This window comes from Antennarius striatus, chromosome 1 (assembly GCF_040054535.1).
Source record: "Antennarius striatus isolate MH-2024 chromosome 1, ASM4005453v1, whole genome shotgun sequence".
Taxonomy (NCBI): Eukaryota; Metazoa; Chordata; class Actinopteri; order Lophiiformes; family Antennariidae; genus Antennarius; species Antennarius striatus.
Window position 1 is genome coordinate 332501 of NC_090776.1, and position 15000 is coordinate 347500.

At 45.8% G+C, this 15000-nt stretch overlaps 2 protein-coding genes across 5 annotated transcripts in view; one reads left to right on the forward strand and one right to left on the reverse strand.

Annotated features, from left to right (window-relative positions):
- kcnq1.1 (potassium voltage-gated channel, KQT-like subfamily, member 1.1) overlaps window positions 1-12355 on the forward strand; it is a 20891-nt gene extending 8536 nt beyond the window's left edge. For 2 of the 4 annotated variants that reach the window (XM_068309548.1, XM_068309705.1), the window contains exons 7-17: window positions 275-385; window positions 1697-1792; window positions 2626-2742; window positions 3078-3216; window positions 5515-5565; window positions 6767-6896; window positions 7451-7526; window positions 8183-8277; window positions 8388-8434; window positions 10640-10701; window positions 10937-12355. In XM_068309548.1, the coding sequence (XP_068165649.1) occupies window positions 275-385; window positions 1697-1792; window positions 2626-2742; window positions 3078-3216; window positions 5515-5565; window positions 6767-6896; window positions 7451-7526; window positions 8183-8277; window positions 8388-8434; window positions 10640-10701; window positions 10937-11191 (1179 nt within the window). In that variant the 3' untranslated portion in view covers window positions 11192-12355. Of the gene's footprint in view, window positions 1-274; window positions 386-1696; window positions 1793-2625; window positions 2743-3077; window positions 3217-5514; window positions 5566-6766; window positions 6897-7450; window positions 7527-8182; window positions 8278-8367; window positions 8435-10639; window positions 10702-10936 lie in introns of all 4 variants that reach the window. The other 2 variants (XR_011034692.1, XM_068309627.1) reach the window with 2 other exon arrangements.
- Window positions 12356-13896: 1541 nt separating this feature from the next.
- LOC137592029 (cyclin-dependent kinase inhibitor 1-like) overlaps window positions 13897-15000 on the reverse strand; it is a 1126-nt gene continuing 22 nt past the window's right edge. Inside the window, exons 1-2 of the mRNA XM_068309871.1 lie at window positions 14129-15000; window positions 13897-14045 (exon numbers count right to left, since the gene is read on the reverse strand). The exon at window positions 14129-15000 is cut by the window's right edge and continues 22 nt beyond it. Of these exons, the coding sequence (XP_068165972.1) occupies window positions 13957-14045; window positions 14129-14477 (438 nt within the window). The 5' untranslated portion in view covers window positions 14478-15000 and the 3' untranslated portion in view covers window positions 13897-13956. The remainder of the gene's footprint in view (window positions 14046-14128) is intronic.

The following is a 15000-nucleotide window of genomic DNA, read 5'->3' on the forward strand; positions in this document are numbered from 1 at the left end:
GTGAGCTCTATAATGTTCATTGTGAATAATTCTTATGGCTCTTTTCTGGGTCAGAAATAGAGGTTTTAAACTTTAATATGTGGTTATAAACCACACGAAGGGCAGAACTAATACACAATAAATCATATAAAGCTCCTTCTGACCCGGGCCAAATGTTTGACCCCCCAGCTGTTGATGACAGACCAGTAAATACCAACAGGCTGTTCTTGTGGTTGTGAGTGTGTTAGCATGTTGTTAGCATTTAGAGCTTCTTGTGTTTGTTTGTGCTCCTCAGGTAACCGTGACGACTATTGGCTATGGAGACATCATCCCGGTCACCTGGATCGGAAAGACCATCGCTTCCTGTTTCTCAGTCTTCGCCATTTCCTTCTTTGCTCTGCCTGCAGTGAGTAACGAGACGCTGAGTCGGCGTCAATCCCAGACCTGAATGAACGACAGCATTGTTCACTATACTGGTTCACTCTACTCTGGTTCACTATTGTCTGGTTCACTCTACTCTGGTTCACTATTGTCTGGTTCACTCTACTCTGGTTCACTCTACTCTGGTTCACTCTACTCTGGTTCACTATTGTCTGGTTCACTCTACTCTGGTTCACTCTACTCTGGTTCACTATTGTCTGGTTCACTCTACTCTGGTTCACTATTGTCTGGTTCACTATTGTCTGGTTCACTCTACTCTGGTTCACTATTGTCTGGTTCACTCTACTCTGGTTCACTCTACTCTGGTTCACTCTACTCTGGTTCACTATTGTCTGGTTCACTCTACTCTGGTTCACTATTGTCTGGTTCACTATTGTCTGGTTCACTCTACTCTGGTTCACTATTGTCTGGTTCACTATTGTCTGGTTCACTCTACTCTGGTTCACTATTGTCTGGTTCACTCTACTCTGGTTCACTCTACTCTGGTTCACTATTATCTGGTTCACTATTGTCTGGTTCACTCTACTCTGATTCACTCTACTCTGGTTCACTCTACTCTGCTTCACTCTACTCTGCTTCACTCTACTCTGCTTCACTATTGTCTGGTTCACTCTACTCTGCTTCACTCTACTCTGGTTCACTCTACTCTGGTTCACTCTACTCTGGTTCACTATTGTCTGGTTCACTCTACTCTGGTTCACTCTACTCTGGTTCACTATTGTCTGGTTCACTCTACTCTGGTTCACTATTGTCTGGTTCACTCTACTCTGATTCACTCTACTCTGGTTCACTCTACTCTGCTTCACTCTACTCTGGTTCACTCTACTCTGGTTCACTATTGTCTGGTTCACTCTACTCTGGTTCACTCTACTCTGGTTCACTCTACTCTGGTTCACTATTGTCTGGTTCACTCTACTCTGGTTCACTCTACTCTGGTTCACTATTGTCTGGTTCACTCTACTCTGGTTCACTATTGTCTGGTTCACTATTGTCTGGTTCACTATTGTCTGGTTCACTCTACTCTGGTTCACTCTACTCTGGTTCACTATTGTCTGGTTCACTCTACTCTGGTTCACTATTGTCTGGTTCACTATTGTCTGGTTCACTATGCTCCCTCTGTAGCCAGAAGAAACTCTTACCTAACATTTAACTGGAACAAATTAAGCTTGTGTGATGTTTCACCATTTCCAGCACACTTTCATCACTTCCTGCTCCGCTGGTGTTTTTCTCCGTCCTGATCAGTGATTGGTCGAAGCTGAATTCATGTTGTTCACAGGGAATCTTGGGCTCCGGCTTCGCCCTGAAGGTGCAGCAGAAGCAGCGACAGAAGCACTTCAATAGACAGATCCCGGCGGCCGCCTGTCTCATCCAGGTGCACCACGCTAGAACCACTGTCCACCACACCAGAACCACTGTCCACCACACCAGAACCACTGTCCACCACGCTAGAACCACTGTCCACCACACTAGAACCACTGTCCACCACACCAGAACCACTGTCCAACTGTCCACCACGCTAGAACCACTGTCCACCACACTAGAACCACTGTCCACCACCAGAACCACTGTCCACCACACTAGAACCACTGTCCACACACCAGAACCACTGTCCACCACACCAGAACCACTGTCCACCACACTAGAACCACCGTCCACCACGCTAGAACCACTGTCCACCACACCACAACCACTGTCCACCACACTAGAACCACTGTCCACCACACCAGAACCACTGTCCATCACACTAGAACCACTGTCCACCACCAGAACCACTGTCCACCACCAGAACCACTGTCCACCACCAGAACCACTGTCCACCACACTAGAACCACTGTCCACTACACTAGAAACACTGTCCACCACGCTAGAACCACTGTCCAACACAAGAACCACTGTCCACCACCAGAACCACTGTCCACTACACCAGAACCACTGTCCACCACCAGAACCACTGTCCACAACACCAGAACCACTGTCCACCACACCAGAACCACTGTTCACCACACCAACACCACTGTCTACCACACTAGAATCACTGTTCACCATACCAGAACCACAGTCCACCAAACCAGAACCACAGTCCACCAAACCAGAACCATTCTCCATAACCGGTATTGTTCCAGCTTCCTTTCATGTGTCCTCTTTTCTCATTGGCTAAATTGACGCCTGTCTAACTGATCTGTTTCTATTTCTGTTGCCCTCCAGTCGTCATGGAGATGTTTCGCGGTGGAGAACCTGGATTCGGCCACATTCAAGTTGTTTCTGAGGAAGCGATCCAACATCCCTGCCTCCAGCCTGTCCAGCCCCAAGCCCAAGAAGTCGGTTGGTCTTCAGTTCATACGTTAACATGTCTGCTGCCGCTGTGGGGTGTCCTCTTCCTCCACAGAGACAGACCCACAGCAGGATGAAGCAGCAGCTCTGCAACAATCCTGTGACTTGTAGCCTCAGGGGGGGCGACGCCAGCACGACTTCACGGTGGTTTATAGCTGTAGTTGGTGGGGGGGTCGTGCTGCTGTAACGTTCACTGACGTCAGGCAAAGAGAAGAAACGGGTTCAGAGGAGGAGATGTGTGTAGGGAAACCATCTGTCGGGTTCCATCGGTCAGTCACGGGGTCATGACCCCCACATGACCCTTCAGGTGTCTCGTCTGGTTCCAGGTGAAAATAAGGAGGAAGCTGAAGAGCAGTGAGAAGGACAATGGCCCCATGTCTCCCAGCATTCCCAGCATCACCTTTGATTCGGCGTTCGACAGCGGGCGAGACCTGAGCTCTGACGTCTACAGTACCGTGGGCACAGGTAGGAGTCTGACCCCCAGCAATGACCCCGGGGCTCCGCCCCAAAGGGTCCTCTGGGAGTTTAGTTCACGTTAAAGTGAAGATACTGTTTCCTGAGGGAGTTTGGTTTGTGTTTGGGATGGAATCACCAGCCTGACGTGTTTGACATGATGTAGAACAGATTCACTGTCCCCAGAGGACGAACCCTACAACGTGTTTGAGACGATGTAGAACAGATTCAGTGTCCCCAGAGGATGAACCCTACGACGTGTTTGAGACGATGTGAGACTCAGCAAACAGTAGGTGTGTAGTTCTAACCGGAAGTGTTGTTGTTGTTGTTGTCGTCGTTGTTGCTGATAGTTGTTATTGTTGTTGTTGTTGCTGATAGTTGTTATTGTTGTTGTTGTTGCTGATATAGTTGTTGTTGTTGCTGATACAGTTGTTGTTGTTGTTGTTGTTATAGTTGTTGTTGATATATTTGTTGTTTCTGATATAGTTGTTATCATTGTTGTTGTTGCTGATATAGTTGTTGTTGCTGATATAGTTGTTGTTGATATAGTTGTTGTTGTTGCTGATATAGTTGTTGTTGCTCGATATAGTTGTTGTTGTTGATATAGTTGTTCTTGCTGATATAGTTGTTGTTGATGCTGATATTCTTGTTGTTGTTGTTGTTGATATAGATGTTGTTGTTTATATAGTTGTTGTTGTTGATATAGTTGTTGTTGTTGCTGATATAGTTGTTGTTGCTGATATTGTTGTTGTTGTTGCTGATACAGTTGGTGTTGCTTATATTGTTGTTGTTGTTCGTGATATAGTTGTTGTTGCTGATATAGTTGTTGTTGTTGCTGATATAGTTGTTGTTGTTGTTGCTGATATAGTTGTTATTGTTGTTGTTGTTGTTGCTAATATAGTTGTTGCTGATATAGTTGTTGTTGTTGTTGTGTTTGCTGATATAGTTGTTGTTGTTGTTGCTGATATAGTTGTTATTGTTGTTGTTGATATAGTTGTTGTTGCTGATATAGTTGTTGTTGCTGATATAGTTGTTGTTGTGTTTGCTGATATAGTTGTTGTTGTTGTTGCTGATATAGTTGTTATTGTTGTTGTTGTTGTTGATATAGTTGTTGTTGTTGTGTTTGCTGATATAGTTGTTGTTGCTGATATAGTTGTTGTTGTTGTGTTTGCTGATATAGTTGTTGTTGTTGCTGATATAGTTGTTGTTTTTGCTGATATAGTTGTTGTTGTTGTGCTGATATAGTTGTTGTTGTTGTTGTTGTTGCTGAGATAGTTGTTATTGTTGTTGTTGTTGCTGATATAGTTGTTGTTGTTGTTGCTGATATAGTTGTAATTGTTGTTCTTGTTGCTGATATAGTTGTTATTGTTGTTGTTGATATAGTTGTTCTTTCTGATATAGTTGTTGTTGCTGATATAGTTGTTGTTGCTGATATAGTTGTTGTTGTTGCTGGTATAGTTGTTGTTGTTGCTGATATAGTTGTTATTGCTGTTGTTGTTGTTGCTAATATAGTTGTTGCTGATAAAGTTGTTGTTGTTGTTGCTGATATAGTTGTTGTTGTTGCTGATATAGTTGTTGTTGTTGTTGCTGTTATTGTTGTTATTGTTGTTGTTGTTGTTGATATAGTTGTTGTTGCTGATATAGTTGTTGTTGCTGATATAGTTGTTGTTACTGATATAGTTGTTGTTGCTGATATAGTTGTTATTGTTGTTGTTGTTGCTGATATAGTTGTTGCTGATATAGTTGTTGTTGTTGTTGCTGATATAGTTGTTGTTGCTGATATAGTTGTTGTTGTTGCTGATATACTTGTTGTTGTTGTTGCTGATATAGTTGTTGTTGTTGTTGATATAGTTGTTGTTGTTGATATAGTTGTTGTTGTTGCTGATATAGTTGTTGTTGTTGCTGATATAGTTGTTGTTGCTGATATAGTTGTTGTTGCTGATATAGTTGTTGTTGTTGCTGCTGATATAGTTGTTGTTGTTGCTGATATACTTGTTGTTGTTGTTGCTGATATAGTTGTCGTTGTTGTTGATATTGTTGTTGTTGTTGATATAGTTGTTGTTGCTGATATAGTTGTTATTGTTGTTGTTGTTGTTGTTGCTGATATAGTTGTTGTTGTTGCTGATATAGTTGTTGTTGTTGCTGATATAGTTGTTGTTGCTGATATAGTTGTTGTTGCTGATATAGTTGTTGATGTTGTTGTTGTTGCTGATATAGTTGTTGTTGCTGATATAGTTGTTGTTGTTGTTGTTGCTGATATAGTTGTTATTGTTGTTGTTGACGTTGTGCTTGTCTTCCTTCCTGCTGTAGATCTCCAGCAGTCCTTGACGTCTTTGTCTTCATTGCAGTTCAGCGCTCCAGGTAACGCCCAGCGCTCGTCTCCCTGGTGTCATGTGATGTGTCATGTGATGTCACGTGTCATGTGATGCAGGCGTTTTATTCAGGGTGTGAATGCTGGTTGGTTTGGTTATGAACTACAGTTGTAAAGAACAGCAGGCTGGATGTAACGAAAGACCAGCCTGTAACGAAAGAACAGCCACAACGTAAGAACAGCCGGTAACAAAAGAACAGCCTGTAATGAAGGAACAGCCGTAACAAAAGAACAGCTGTAACAAAAGAACAGCCTGTAACGAAAGAACAGCTGATAACAAAAGAACAGCTGATAACAAAAGAACAGCCGGTAACAAAAGAACAACCGGTAACGAAAGAGGTCAGAGGTCACCTGCAGAAAGCAGGGGACCCTTAGAGCTGACCGACTGAACCGTTAAAGGTTCTGTCCTCCTTCACATCCAATCAGGTGTTAGTAGCAGAGAAGCAGACTGGAGCTCAATGTGGAGCATCTGTCTTCCTGCTTCCTGTCTTCCTGTCTTACTGGCTTCCTGTCTTCCTGTCTTCCTGCTTCCTGTCTTCCTGCTTCCTGTCTTACTGTCTTCCTGCTTCCTGTCTTCCTCACCTCCACGTGGTCCTTGTGCTCCTCAGATGAGTGATGCTGTTCTGTTCTGGTCCAGGACTCTGGGTGAGGATGTTTCAGTAGTTTGATGGTGAGGAAGACTCCACAGAGTCTGATCTTCATCAGTGACGCCCCCTCCCCCCCGCTGTAAAGATATAAAAAGATAATAAAGAAATAAAATAAATGAACCTACAACCACTGACAGGAAGCATCACGCTAACAGCTGATTGGCTGAGACTAGATCCATGGGGTCAGCCCCCCCATCAAACGTGGTTTCGTTGATTGATTGATTTCACTGGGCCCCAGCAGCTGGAGGAGTTGATGCTGGTTCTCCTTGAGAACCTTCAGAAGTTCCACAGAGGCCCCCATCCTGGCCTCTGACCCCACCCAAACCATGACCAATCAGCCTGAACCCCCCCCCCCCCACACACACAGCTTACAGCTGCTCCCCTTAAGAGATTCCATGGGGCGGGGCTATGTGGGTGGAGGATGGGGGGGCTGGTGGTTGTAGCCTATGGCTGATGGGCGTAAGCCTACGTTTTTTTCATGCTGTGCATTGTGGGTAAACCAGGTGAACCCTACCCACCTGACGTGTCTTCTGTGTCGCCACAGGGGGGGGACACGCCGGCCTCCTGGAGGTGCAGTCCCCGCCCCCCCTCCAGAGGAACTGCAGCTTCGCTGATGAGCTGGAGCTGGAGGCGGAGCGACAGAGTCACCTGACCCCCGCCAGCACCGTGTCACAGTGAGTTCACCAGGTCACGCCTGACCAATCAGAGTTCACCGTCACACCCATCCAATCAGAGATCACCAGGTCACACCCGTCCAGGCAGTGCCTTTACAGTAGGTCTTCATTCATTACGGTAGACCTTCATTAATTTTGGTAGGTCTTCATTCATTACAGTAGGTCTTCATTCATTACAGTAGGCCTTCATTAATTTTGGTAGGCCTTCATTCATTACAGTAGGCCTTCATTCATTACAGTAGGTCTTCATTCATTACAGTAGGCCTTCATTAATTTTGGTAGGCCTTCATTCATTACAGTAGGCCTTCATTCATTACAGTAGGTCTTCATTCATTACAGTAGGCCTTCATTCATTACAGTAGGTCTTCATTCATTACAGTAGACCTTCATTCATTTCGGTAGGCCTTCATTACAGTAGGCCTTCATTCATTTCGGTAGGCCTTCATTCATTACGGAAGACCTTCATTCATTACAGTAGGCCTTCATTCATTACAGTAGATCTTCAGTCATTACGGTAGGCCTTTCCTTGAAGCCACTCTGTGACCCCCCCTCAGGCTGACTGAGTCCCACCGTAGAGCCATCAGGGTGATCCAGAGGATGAGGTACTTCGTGGCCAAGAGGAACTTCCAGGTGAGTCTGGGGGTGTCTAAGAAGGAGCAGCACCCGCCTGACCCGTCTGACCTGTGTCTGACCCGCCTGACCCATCTGACCCGTGTCTGACCCGTGTCTGACCCGCTTGACCCGTGTCTGACCCGTCTGACCTGTGTCTGACCCACTTGACCTGTATCTGACCCGCCTGACCCGTGTCTGACCCGTGTCTGACCTGCCTGACCCGTGTCTGACCCGTGTCTGACCCGTGTCTGACCTGCCTGACCCGTGTCTGACCCGCCTGACCCGTGTCTGACCTGTCTGACCCGCCTGACCCGTGTCTGACCCGTCTGACCCGTGTCTGACCCGTCTGACCCGTGTCTGATCCGTCTGACCTGTGTCTGACCCACTTGACCCGTGTCTGACCCGTCTGACCTGTGTCTGACCCGCTTGACCCGAGTCTGACCCGTCTGACCCACCTGACCCGTGTCTGACCCGCCTGACCCGTGTCTGACCAGTGTCTGACCCGTGTCTGACCCGCCTGACCCGTGTCTGACTCGTGTCTGACCCATCTGACCCATCTGACCCGCCTGACCCGTGTCTGACCCGTGTCTGACCCATCTGTCCCGCCTGACCCGCCTGACCTGTGTCTGACCCATGTCTGACCCGTCTGACCCGTGTCCCCCGTTGCGTTGCAGCAAGCCCGTAAGCCGTACGACGTGCGGGACGTGATCGAGCAGTACTCCCAGGGTCACCTCAACCTGATGGTGCGAATCAAGGAGCTGCAGCGACGGTAGGCCCCCCCGGTGTGGGTGTGTGTGTGTGTTTGTGTGTGTGTATGTGTGTGTGTGACACGGGGCGAGCGTGTCATGTGACGTCGTAGATGTTCTGTTGTTCCCCCAGACTGGACCAGTCGTTAGGGAAGATGACTCTGTTCCAGACCGGCTCAGGTAATGACCCCCCCACCCCACCCACCGCCACTGAGACTCCAGAAAACAGTCCTGACCCCTACTGCTGCTGTTGTTGTTGTTGATGATGTTGATGTTGTCTTGTTGTTGTTGCTGTCTTGTTGTCTCGTTGCTGTTGTGTTGTTGTTGTTGTTGTGTTGTTGTCGTCTTGTTTTCTTGTTGCCGTTGTCGTGTTGTCTTGTTGTTGCTGTGATGTTGTTGTCTTGTGTTTTTGTTGTTGTTGTGTTGTCTTGTTGTGTATTTGTTGTTTTTGTGTTGTCTTGTTGTTGTCTTGTTGTATTTTTTTGTTGTCTTATTGTTGTCTTGGTGTTGTTGTTTTGTTGTTGTGTTGTCTTTGTTGTTGTGTTGTTGTTTTGTTGTTGTTGTGTTGTTATTGTTGTCTTGTTGTTGTGTTGTCTTGTTGTTGTTTTGTTGTGTTTTTGTTGTTGTCTTGGTGATGTTGTGTTTTTATTGTGTTGTCTTGTTTTGTTGTTGTTGTGTTGTTATTGTTGTGTTGTTGTTGTTTTGGTGCTGTTGTGTTGTTGTTGTGTTGTCTTGTGTTTTTGTTTTTGTTGTGCTGTCCTGTTCGTGTTGTTGTTTTGTTGTGTTTTTGTTGTTGTTGTGTTGTCTTGTTGTTGTTTTGTTGTGTTTTTGTTGTTGTCTTGTCTTGTTGTTGTCTTGGTGTTGTTTTGTTGTTGTTGTGTTGTTTTGTTGTGTTTTTGTTGTTGTGTTGTCTTGTTTTCTTGGTGTTGTTTTGTTTTTGTGTTGTTATTGTTGTGTTGTTGTCTTGTTTTTGTCTTGTTGTTGTCTTGTTGTTATCTTGTTGTTGTGTTGTCTTGTTGTTGTTGTCTTGTTGTTTTGTTGTGTTTTTGTGGTTGTGTTGTCTTGGTGTTGTTTTGTTGTTGTGTTGTGTTGTTATTGTTGTCTTGTTTTTGTCTTGTTGTTGTTGTGTTGTCTTGTTGTGTTTTTTTGTTGTTGTGCTGTCTTGTTGTTGTTGTTGTTTTGTTGTGTTTTTGTTGTTGTGTTTTCTTGTTGTTGTTGTTTTGTTGTGTTTTTGTTGTTGTGTTGTCTTGGTGTTGTTTTGATGTTGTTGTGTTGTTTTGTTGTGTTTTTGTTTTTGTGTTGTCTTGGTGTGTTTTTGTTGTTGTGTTGCCTTGTTGTTGTTGTCTTGTTGCTTTTTTGTGTTTTTGTTGTTGTGTTGTCTTGTTGTCTTGGTGTTGTTTTGTTGTTGTTGTTGTGTTGTCTTGTGTTTTTGTTTTTGTTGTGCTGTCCTGTTCTTGTTGTTGTTGTGTTTTTGTTGTTGTTGTTGTGTTGTCTTGTTGTCTTGGTGTTGTTTTGTTTTTGTGTTGTTATTGTTGTGTTGTTGTCTTGTTTTTGTCTTGTTGTTGTCTTGTTTTTGTCTTGGTGTTGTTTTGTTGTTGTTGTTGTGTTGTCTTGTGTTTTTGTTTTTGTTGTGCTGTCCTGTTCTTGTTGTTGTTGTGTTTTTGTTGTTGTTGTGTTGTCTTGTTGCTGTTTTGTTGTGTTTTTGTTGTTGTCTTGTCTTGTTGTTGTCTTGGTGTTGTTTTGTTGTTGTTGTGTTGTTTTGTTGTGTTTTTGTTGTTGTGTTGTCTTGTTGTCTTGGTGTTGTTTTGTTTTTGTGTTGTTATTGTTGTGTTGTTGTCTTGTTGTTATCTTGTTGTTGTGTTGTCTTGTTGTGTTTTTATTATTGTTGTGTTGTCTTGTTGTTGTTGTCTTGTTGTGCTTTTGTTGTTGTTTTGTTGTATTGTTGTTGTTGTCTTGTTGTTTTGTTGTGTTTTTGTTGTTGTGTTGTCTTGGTGTTGTTTTGTTGTTGTGTTGTGTTGTTATTGTTGTGTTGTTGTCTTGTTTTTGTCTTGTTGTTGTGTTGTCTTGTTGTGTTTTTTTGTTGTTGTGCTGTCTTATTCTTGTTGTTTTGTTGTGTTTTTGTTGTTGTGTTTTTTGTTGTTGTTTTGATGTTGTTGTGTTGTTTTGTTGTGTTTTTGTTGTTGTGTTGTCTTGGTGTTGTTTTGTTGTTGTGCTGTTGTGTTGTTTTTGTTTTGTTGTTGTCTTGTTGTTATCTTGTTGTTGTTGTGTTGTCTTGTTGTTGTCTTGTTGTTATCTTGTTGTTGTTGTGTTGTCTTGTTGTTGTCTTGTATTTTTGTTGTTTTCTTATTGTTGTCTTGATGTTGTTGTTGTTGTCATTCTCTGCAGACCGAGCCAGAGACAAAGGGAACAACTCCATTGGGTCCAGACTCAATCGGATGGAGGACAAGGTGGGAGTCGTACCCCCCCACCCCCCCCCACCCCGTTTATCTGTTATTATTTATGTAAATACTGCAGATGCATTGGTAATGTAAACAGGTTTGTAACCAGAGGATCACAGGATCTTGAGTCTAATTTAAGGAACAGAAACTTTTCCTCCTCTTTGATCTCCGTTTAATTTAAACATCAATCAAAAATAAATAACAAATGTTGCTAATTTTCCTTCTTGTTTCACACGTTGGTCAGATTTCACGCATGGACCAGACGCTGAATCGCATTGCAGAGTCCCTGGCCGTCCTGCTGGACCGCAAGGATGCTGCTGGAGGAGGCGGAGCCGGAGGCGGGGCTGGAGGCGAGCCCAAGCCACTGACTGGACAGAGATTTACCGTCCTCCCCAGCCAAGACAGCCTACCCACCTACGAGCAGCTATCTGCATCAGCACCGCCCTTCCCCAGCCTTGAACCCGGCCTCAGCCCCCCAGGCCTACATCAGACCTACTGAGGTCTGTCTCTTTGTTCCTGTCACCTAGCCACAGCTAGCATTAGCATTGTGTCATCTACACCAGCTGGCTGTCTCCAACTAGCATTAGCCATCATCTACAGGAGCCAGCTGTCCAATGGCCAAAGCTAGTGTTAGCATTAGCCATCATCTACAGGAGCCAGCTGTCCGATAGCTACAGCTAACGTTAGCGTTATCCGTCATATACACCAGATAGCTGTCCGATAGCTACAGCTAACGTTAGCGTTATCCGTCATATACACCAGATAGCTGTCCGATAGCTACAGCTAGCATTAGCATTATCCGTCATACACCAGCTAGCTGTCCATAGCCATAGCTATAATGCGTAATGTCCTGGTACAACTAACATTGTGGTAGGACTAACGTCTGGTAGGACTAACGTCTGGTAGGATTAACTTCCGGTAGAACTAACATGCTAGAAGGACTAACGTCATGGTAGAACTAAGTCTGGTAGGACTAACACTGGTAGGACTAACATCATGGTAAGACTAATATCTATTATTTGTTATGTAATGCCTGAGCAGTGGATATATACAATTTCCTCCGGGATTAATAAAGTATCTATCTATCTATCTATCTATCTATCTATCTATCTATCTATCTATCTATCTATCTATCTATCTATCTATCTATCTATCTATCTATCTATCTATCTATCATCTATCTATCTATCTATCTATCTATCTATCTATCTATCTATCTATCTATCCATCTAAAGTCTGGTTGGACGAACCTCTAGTAGGACTAACATGTGGTAGGACTAACATCCTACTAGGACTAACGTCCTGGTAGGACTAAAGTCTGGCAGGACTAACATGTGGTAGGACTAACATCCTACTAGGACTAACGTCATGGTAGGACTAAAGTCTGGTAGGATTAACATCCGGTAGAACTAACATGCTGGTAGGACTAACGTCATGGTAGGACTGATGTGCCGCTGCTAGCGTAGCACTCGCTCAGCTCTTCTGTTGAAGCGACTCCACTGGATGTGAATGGAAGCCATCAGTGACCCTCCAGCAGCACGCTGACGCGTGACCTTCAGTCCTGACCTCTGACCTCTGACCTCCATCAGCTCATCTGTTGTGATCATTCCTGTGATCTGCCCTCTCTGTAAATGTGTAGAGACAAATAAACCTCCTTCCTCCAGCGGCGTGTCCTGTGTGCTGCCTTCAGGGCCGGTGGGAATTAACCCTTCCAGCGTCGGTGACTTCAGTGATGCGTTCGCTGCCCGTCAGAAAAAAGTGTTGCTGCATGAAAACCTTGTTGTGACTCTGGTCATCGTTTTTAGTTCAGTGGTCAATCCTCAGCAGCACCCCCACCCCCCAACACTGCTGAGGTGTGTGGGGGAGGGAGGGGGGTAACAAAGCGTGGCAGAAATGGATCTCTTTACACAGCTGACCTTTGGGCAGCAGATGGTGACCTTACCCCCGCTGGTCATTCAGGGGGTGTCGGGGCATTCCTTCAGTGTCCATCTGCCCCTGGTGTCCACAACAATACCCCCTCAAAGTGTGCTGGGCCTTTGTGCTGGTCTGGAGGGGGGTGAGGGTTTAGGAGGCTTTTAAAAGCCCCCGGCCTGTTTATGAATCTGCCCCTCCCCACACTTTGGTTCTGAGGGGGGCTCCTCCTTGTTTGTGGATGATTTACTGAGCAGCTTGTTCAGATTCCACTGCGTTTCATTTTGGGGGGGTGATTTGGGGAGCCTGTGGGCCCCTGGGGGCCTGTTTATTGAGTTCTCTGATGCTAATGGAGACTGGATGACATCATGTGTTCAGACACACGCTGATGACATCATCCTGTTTGTTAATTTAACTTTATTTTCTATACTGTTATCACCCCCCCCCACGCACACACACACACACACACACACACTAATAACCCCCTTCACACTCCTGTGTACGAGTAACCAGGATCAGCATCAGTGGACCGGGTTCAGCCCCCACTATGAAAGGGGATGGTCCTGGGGGGTGTGGGAGGGGCTAAAAAGGGGGGGGGGCATGCAGCCCCAAAGGTTAATGTGCAGGTGAACTAAACGCCCCCCTGGGGTCAGGGGTCGTTGTCTTGCTCCGGGTCCAGATGGCCCCCAGAAAGGATCTGGAGCTGAAGACCCTTCTTGAGGGTTTCTCCACTAGCGGCCGATCGGTGGGGGCACCTGGTGGTGGCAGCACCTGGTGGGGGGGTCTGGCAGTTGCCACTGGCTCAGTGTAATGGTGGGGGGCTGGACAAAAACCTTTGTTCTCGTGTCAAGACACCAATCACACAAATCAATGTAGTTCACTAGGACCAATGGGAACTAATAGTCTATTAACACAGGAATATCCTTATTAAATGTTATGTAATGTTATTAAATGTTATTAAATGTTATTAAATGTTATTAAATGTTATGTAATGTTAACATTCATTATTCTTCTGCTGCTGGGCCTCCAGTCGGCTCTCAAGTCTAAGAATAAATAAATCAGCCAGATCAATCAATTAATATTGATTTATTTCTATAGCGGTGATTGAAAACAGAAATAATGGATTCACCAGCCGGATGGAACCGTTCACTAGGAGGATTTGGTCACGAGTTCACTGAGAACATCAACAGAACATCAACAGAACATCAACAGAACATCAACAGAACATCGACAGAACAATAAAAACACTGAAAATTAATAAATAAAAAACAACAAAATGAAAAAAGACGTTGAATAAAATCCATAAATAAAATAAATAAGTTATTGATCCTGAAACAGCTGGAATCCGGTGCGTCAGGCGCTGAGCTGCGTCACCGGAACCGGATTCAGAGGGACCCGAACCCCCTTTGTTTCCGGTGTTTTCTTTCTCTTTGAGAAAAAATCTGCAAAAACCAACCGGAAGACAGACGTGAGTTCACCGGAAGTTGGTTTCAGCTCCTCCAGGGCGCGTGACGCGTGACCTCACCTGTGATCCGTGCGTCACGCCCGGGCTTGGAGCGCGTCCTCTTCCTCCGGCCGGGCGTCGCTCCACCGGGACACCTGCGGGGGTGGGACACCCCGGGACGATTCTCCTGATCGGTCCCACCGCGGCTCGGGCTGACGTCATCCTCAGCGCGAGCGCACCGTGCCGGTGTCTCCTCCCACCGGAACCGGCCCGACAGCGGCGCCTCCGCCTGGAAGTCGAAGTTCCATCGGAGCCGGTCCTGCTCCTCCATCCGGTCCAGCTGCAGCCGGAGGTCCCGCCGCAGACGCTCGTGGTCCACCGGCCCGAACAGACTCCTGCGCACCGGCTGTCCGCTCCCGGTGGGCTCCATCCTCCGGTCGGGGCCGTTTGGCTTGGGATGACGCAGCGCCGTGATTTAAAGGCGGCCGCAATTGTGTGAGCGCACGGAGGCCGGTGATTGGTTCAGCGCATGGCGGGAGGAGGGGCGACGTCGTTAATTGTGTTGTGGAGACCCCCGTCAGACTGAAGGGGTGGTGACAGAGGACGAACCAAAGACGGACCGGAAAGACTCGTGAAGGAGAAACTCCTCCCATTGGTGAGAACAACACTGAAACTCCTCCCATTGGTGAGGACAACACAGAAACTCCTCCCATTGGTGAGGACAACACAGAAACTCCTCCCATTGGTGAGAACAACACTGAAACTCCTCCCATTGGTGAGGACAACACAGAAACTCCTCCAATTGGTGAGGACAACACAGAAACTCCTCCCATTGGTGAGAACAACACTGAAACTCCTCCCATTGGTGAGGACAACACAGAAACTCCTCCCATTGGTGAGGACAACACAGAAACTCCTCCCATTGGTGAGAACAACACTGAAACTCCTCCCAT